This window comes from Propithecus coquereli, unplaced genomic scaffold (genome assembly GCF_000956105.1).
Source record: "Propithecus coquereli isolate 6110/MARCELLA unplaced genomic scaffold, Pcoq_1.0 Scaffold3, whole genome shotgun sequence".
Taxonomy (NCBI): Eukaryota; Metazoa; Chordata; class Mammalia; order Primates; family Indriidae; genus Propithecus; species Propithecus coquereli.
This window is the reverse complement of record NW_012148618.1, coordinates 12,454,099-12,461,350: the sequence shown is the minus strand read 5'-3', so window position 1 is coordinate 12,461,350 and position 7,252 is coordinate 12,454,099. Positions and strand designations below refer to the sequence as shown.

General features: G+C 37.4%; 1 protein-coding gene across 1 annotated transcript in view; it reads left to right on the top strand.

The window, feature by feature from the left end:
• The window catches only part of OIP5 (Opa interacting protein 5), a 38,635-nt gene extending 34,703 nt beyond the window's left edge, over positions 1–3,932 (top strand). The window contains exons 4-5 of the mRNA XM_012649238.1: positions 1,647–1,728; positions 3,837–3,932. Coding sequence (XP_012504692.1) covers positions 1,647–1,728; positions 3,837–3,932 — 178 coding nt within the window. The remainder of the gene's footprint in view (positions 1–1,646; positions 1,729–3,836) is intronic.
• The last annotated feature ends 3,320 nt before the right edge of the window (positions 3,933–7,252 follow it).

The following is a 7,252-nucleotide window of genomic DNA, read 5'->3' as shown; positions in this document are numbered from 1 at the left end:
AAAATTTTAACATAAATTTGAAAAGCATTATGGGATTTTGATTAATATCTTAATCTTTGAAATGAGTTGGATCAAAAGTCAGTACATTCTTTTTAGTTAAGTAGAAACTAGGAAAGTATTGGTGGCATGAGTCTGGGAAGATAATAAATCTCTGTCAGTGAGAATGAATTTAGTTGCTAATAACAGAAAACCTCACTGACAGTGGCTTTAGTAAGAGGTGGGGGCAGTTGGCTGCTTGCAGAATCATCTAGTTGCTCAACCATCACAGGGCTCTGGGTCAGCACGTCTCTGGTTCTCTTGGCCTTTTCCTCTTGGATGCAGGATGACTGCTGCAATTATAATCATTCCATCGATCCATGGTAGCATCCTCAACAGGAAGAAAAAGGATATGGGGAGTATGGGAACACAAGAAAAAAATCTCCTTTTATAAGCATAAATTTCCTTATTTGTGGTCACCAGAATTATGTCACATGATCACCATAAGCTGCGAAAGTAAATATGTGGCAATAGGGTTGTCACAGGCTTGGTGCAATGGCTCGCACCTGTAATCCTAGCACTCTGGGAGGCCAAGGAAGCAAGACCATTTGAGGTCAGGAGTTCAAGACCAGCCTGAGCAAGAGTGAGACCTCGTCTCTACTAAAATTAGAAAAAATTAGCCGGGTATGGTGGTGCACATCTATAGTCCCAGTTACTTGGGAGGCTGAGGCAAAAGGATCGTTTGAGCCCAGGAGTTTGAGGTTGCTGTGAGCTAGGCTGACGCCACGACACTCTAGCCTGGGCAACAGAGCAAGACTCTGTCTCAGAAAAAAATAAAAAATAAAAAAAAATTTTAAAAATAGGCTTGTCACAGTTGGCTTAGAACAGTTATGCTTCATCTGCTAGGACTGGGCACGCTGCTGCCCTAGATAAAATCTGGATTCTGATAGCAAGAAAGCTGTGCAGAATGGCCACTGGGTAGGCAACCAACACTATTCTCACAACGTGATTACTTCAGACTATGCTACAGATCTGCTGGTGGAGTGTGAAGCTTATATTCATCATTATTCATAAGACCCTGGTTTTTGTCTTCAGTTTATCCTGAGATAATTTTGTCTCTGGGAAGGAGTAGGATGAGGCACAGAGCCTCTCTGATTTGTTTACTGAGAATTTGTTTTTCCAACAAAATATAGTTATCTCTCAGTATCCATGGTGGATTGATTCCAGGACCCTCGCAGATACCAAGATCCACAGACAATGAAGTCTCTGATATAAAATGGTGTAATATTTGCATATAATCTTCATATATCCTTCCATATACTTTAAATCATCTCTAGATTACTTATACAACCTAATACAATGTAAATGCTATATAAATAGTTGTTATAATGTTTAGGGAATGATGACAAGAAAAAATGTCTATGTATTCAGTACAGACATAACCATCCTTTTTTTTTTTTTTTTTTTTTTTTTTTTACCATTTTCAGTGCACAGTTTGTAAATCCATGGATGCTGACAGGGCTAACTGTACATCATAAGTTTTGAAATGGAAATCAGTTAAGAGGGCAGGCTTTGCTTGACAGATCTTTTCTTTAGATGGCAAATTTGGTTCGTTGATAATCTTAACTGCACTATGATACTAATGTTTTCTCTCTGTATTTTCTATTTAGCTATCATTTAAAAACAAAAGCCATTGTAAATGCATCTGAGATGGATATTCACAATATACCTCTACCAGAAAAGATTGCAGAGGTAAAATTTCATGATGGTTCTTAGTTCCTTTAATATAAACTACTCTTGATAATTTGTGCCAATGAGCTAGGGGATGATGAAATGGTGTGATACTCAAACGCTTTATACTTGGTGTGGCCTTCTTTATTGACAAAGCAAAATACTAAAACCACATTTTAAGATCTAAATCAGGAAGAGGGGAAAGCTACTCATCTACTGCATTCCTGTATTCGCCTTTGTGCTGGGAATGGACAACAACATCTTGCATAGAGCTGTCCTCTCTGCAATTACCTTATAATTGTTTACCAAGTCTCAGAGGAAAGCATGGTAGAACAATTATTAAGAATTCTTATTTAAATGGGTTTTATGAGCAGTTAATGGCTTTGAATTGAAGAAAGCTTTTTGGTAGCTTGCAGACTTATTCTGAGTGAAAATTTGGCTGTAACTTTATTACCCTCAAAAGAACAGTCTTAGAATTTACTATTGATTTTGTCTTTAGTGCTGTTAATTGTTTATTCCATGTGCATTACATATTTTGTAACCAGTGACATTTATTTTTCAAAATTTAATATTAGGAGTAACATTAAGGACAGAACAGTGATTTTTTGCTTTTTTACAAAGCTAGCTAAGCTCATCAGACAACATTCTAAGCCAGGGTTGGCAAACTTTTTCTGTAAAGGGCTAGATGCAAATATTTTAAGCTTTGTGACCATATAGTCTCAACTACCCTACTCTGCCATTATAGTGCAAAAGCAGCCATAGACAATGCATAAACAAATGGACATGGCTGTGTTACAATAAAAATTTACTAAAATGGGCAGTAGGTCCATAATTTACCATTCCCTACTCTATGAGTTCACGAGGAGGTAAGTATTGTGCTTAAAAATAATTGACATGGGAAATGACTTTGGAATGATAGGGTCCACAAAGCTGAAGAAAATTAAAAAGAAAACAACCATCTTAAGTCTGTGGAAATTTTCCTCAAGGCATTCAACAAATAGAACAACAAATATTTAAGAAAATCTACTAAATCTTGATAAGAACAGTGAAGAGAGCCTGTGGGATCTGAGCCATAACATATTCTCTCCCTTCCACTCCCCACCCTCAGCACAGGAGGGAGGCTCCATCTGGGCAGGTGCAACCAAGAACAAAGAAATCCTTTTCCCCCTAGCTCCCAGTCAAAAGATATGGTATCTCCCCAGAAGGGGTGGGCCACCAGCATTTCTCATTCCCCTACTCTGTGTTGCCGAAGCTCTGTTCCAGGCAAGAGTGGCCATTTGTAGTGTATTGGTTCTACTACAGGCACGGTAGGCCAAGAATATTGGGAACCCAGCTGCATTTGCCCCAGCTTGAGTGTAGGTGAAAATTCCATGCTGGGATGGACAAGCTGAGATGACCAGAAACCACTGCCCCGCCCTGCTGAGGAACACCACTAAATGTGGTTCTAAATATAGCTGTTCTATCTTTGCGTAGTGGCAGTATTGTAGCCAATGAGGTTTACCTGAGGCACAATTATTGCTAATTGAAAACTTTACCCAATGCCCTGCCATGCTGACTTGTAATGTAGTCAGCATTGGCAATTTTTGAAAGTCCCTATGGGGAGTGAATAAAAAAAATAAATAAATAAATAAATATAGCTGTTCTAATGTGACAGAACTCTTGGAAATTATCTAATTAATTACAACAAACATTTGTTCTAAACCTAATAACCAGAGTTATTTTTGAAGACCATTTGCAGAATATTCAAATCAGAAAGGTATTTGTTACTGTTAACAAAGGGTTCAAAGAAAAGCTAAATTCTTGCCACTGGAAAAGGAGGTGAAGATTAATTGATGCTTCTATTTCCACAAAGCTCTCTGACCACTTTTTATTCCAGTCCTCACAGAAGCAGTGATGCTCAGCAGCGGTTGGTCTTTTTTCATATGAAACTTTATGTCTAAGGATCTTACTGTGCACTAGGTTGTTGTATGAAGTTCTTTCAGAAACAGAATGTGTTCCTGAAATGTGTTGAGACATTGCCAGCTCCCAATCACTAGATATAAACTAGCTTAAATTTGAAGTGGATTTACAACTAGCAAATTGGGAGTTAAGCTTAAGATGCCCTGATATCTGTCTCTCTCTCTTCCTAGCTAAAAGAGAAGATAATGTTAACGCATACTCGCTTAAGTTCACTAATGAAGATTCTGAAGGAAGTGACTCTTGATCAGTCCAAGCCAGAAAACTGATCCAGAACCAAGGCTCAAGTATCAGGTTCAGGCTTTATTATCTTCAACAATTTGGTTTTCTCTTGAAAAAAATTGGCTTCAAAAATGGGGGAAAATGCAGTTTATTATGTCTGCTGCTAGACTGATTTTCCAAATGATTTGTGAAACTGTTTTTAGATTAGAAATTAAAGAGTCTCCTGTCCAGGTTTAATAGCTATTTGCCTTAAGAACTTATTTTAGCTTCTTATCAATTTCATAATACTTATCTCTGAACACATCTTTGACTGCAAATTTAGGAATTAGGATGCAATGTTCCACGTGTGCTCTGTTCTAAAAGTTGCATGGTTGGTCTGAAAGTAGAGCTGGGTTTAATGTTGGCTACTTGTACTCTTCCTCCATGGAGCAGTTGTTATGAATGCTGAAAAATCATTTTTTTCTTTATGTGAAAGAGAGATACCTAATACTCTGTAGGTAATATTTAATAAATTGACTGGATAATGTATAATTTGTCTCTTTTCTGTTGTAAACTGAGCTTAACAGGATAATAATGAAAGGAATGATAAAGTATCAAACATTCACTGAAGTATTGTTTTCTCTAATTTTCCTTTATGTAGCACTTTGGCCGAGTAGTTTATCAAAATATTCATTTAAATATTTATAAGGTATTATGCTTAGGTGCCGGGTAAAAAAGGAAAGCAAAAACAGTCACTGTGTAGCTTCACAAAGTTTATAATTTAGTCAGAGGTAGACATTCAAATAATCACGTAAAGACGTTAAATTATGACAGTGGTAAGCGTTTTGAAGTAAAGGGACCGTGCTACAAGCCCACAAAGCAGGCAACTGACCTGGTCTGGGGTTCAAGGAAGGCCTCTCTGAGGAAGTGGAGTTTCAGCAAGGGTCTCAAAGATGAGTAGCAATTAACAAGGTGATGGAGGGAACAGCAGCATGTGCCAAGACCCTGTGAGGTCTTTTGAGCCTATTAAAAGGCAGCCTGCAAGAATTGTAAAGGTAGCCAGAAACCAGAGGGTGCAAGGATATTTATTTTTAACCCAAGAACAACAGGAAGCCCTTGAAGAATTTTAAAGGGGGAGGTGTGTGACAAATCAAATTTACTTTTTTAGAACCTCATTTTGATTGTCCTGTGGAGAATAGGAGGGAAAGGCAACAAGCAGACACTAAGCAGGGGCTGTGGCACTAGCATAATCAAGGAATCATATATCCAAGTGGTGGTGGTATAGATGCTAACTTGGTTGAAATGTAGCTAGTAGAATTTTTTTAATAGCAGATTCTTTCCATTTTATACTGCATATAGGATATTTTCCTTTAAAAAGGTTTTATACTGAGAAAATTCGGATTTGTTTGCAAATATGCTTTTGAGTTGCCAAATTTGGTCCCTTAAGCAAGGACAATAAAGGGCACTAGAAAAACTTTTAAAGAATGGGACCTAATATCATATTGAATCATCCTGGAGTTTTTAATATATGTATGGGTATGTCCCCCTCAACAATTTCCTTTCTTTATCTAAATTAAAAAGCTGTTCTTCTGTATCTATTTTTCTTAACCTCTGGATTTGCCATTTTGGTTAAGATGTAGAATAGAAAATTAAATGCTTCAACGTGACAGCAAATTAATCTGGCTGGCTTTAAATTGGTTCTTTCTTTTCAAATTACATGCTCACTCTAGAAAAAATTCAGATATAGATGTATGACAAAATAAAGAGTTAAAGTACACTTCTTGCCCTTCCATTTTTTGGGGAGGCACAATATATCATGCTGTTAAGTGTCCAGGTTCTGGAACAAAACTTTGGATTCAGACTGTTACTTGGGTACTTATTAGCCATGAATTTGGAGAATTAAATCTCTATTTTTATTTCCTTCTATGTAAAACAGGGATAAAAACAGCAACTAGAGCTACAGTGGTAATTAAATGAATTAATGACATCTAATATAATTAGAGCTGTTTATTGGCACATATTAAGTGCTCAATACTAGCTATTAACCTTCATGTATATGGATACACACATATAGACATAAAATAAAGGTAATTTTATATATGTTAAAAAAGCATTTCAAAATTCCATGTGGCTATAGGAGCATTACATTGTATATCAAAATTGTAAATTTTTGAGCTTCTTAATTAATGTTAGAAACCATCTCCATTTTCGTAACCCCAAAATCTAGCACAGTACCTGGGAAAGTGAAGTGTACTAGTAAATGTTTATTAAATGAATAATTTCATAAATCAGAGGAAGTTACATTAGTAGTCACATGGACAAAATCCACATAGCTTCTTTGTTCCTCCCCATTTGACAACAGCCAATCCCAAGGAACTCTGTAACATCTACTTTACTTGAAAAAGCCTTTCCTTTCTCCTGAATCCAGAGAAGCATCTTTTTTTTTTTTTTTTTTTTTTTTTTTGAGACAGAGCCTCACTCTGTTGCCCGGGCTAGAGTGCCGTGGCGTCAGCCTAGCTCACAGCAACCTCAAACTCCGGGGCTCAAGCAATCCCCCTGCCTCAGCCTCCCGAGTAGCTGGGACTACAGGCATGCGCCACCATGCCCGGCTAATTTTTTCTATATATTTTTAGTTGTCCGATTAATTTCTTTCTATTTTTAGTCGACACGGGGTCTTGCTCTTGCTCAGGCTGGTTTCGAACTCCTGAGCTCAGACAATCCGCCCGCCTCGGCCTCCCAGAGAGCTAGGATTACAGGCGTGAGCCACCGCGCCCAGCCCAGAGAAGCATCTTTTAATTATCAGTTTAATGTTAACCTCTTTAGATAATAGCTAAGCCAACATTTACATACTCAATATAAGAGCATCTTAAACACTTTATATCGTATTTCAGATGGGAAGCATTCCCTGCAATAGTTGTGTCATGATTATATAATAACTTAGCTATTTCCATACCAGAAACTAAACATTTGTTGATAGACCTTGCATAAGGTAGGCAAAACAGCGAAATGGAGTCAGTTGAAACAGGATGCCCATTTTTCTTCAGACGGCTGCCTGTTCCACTGGACAACATACACCACAGACTGCCACAGGTAGGTATCAAGAAACCTTGTCCTTAGTCTGTTCTTTGATGTCTGGAGCCTACTTGAGCACAGGTCTATGGAAAGGCTCCTTCTCCCATCATAATTTTCTGCACTATTTGAAATTACTCATTCCAAGTAACACACAATGAAATTTCAGTGCATTCTCAGCCCATGCTGCTTTATTGCTAAAATATATATATACACACACAGGTGCAGAGTTTCCAACTCTCGTAACAGTTTCTTTTTACATCAGAGAATAAAATTTCTTGTTCAAAATCCCAAAGATGCATAGATTAAAAAGCAACCT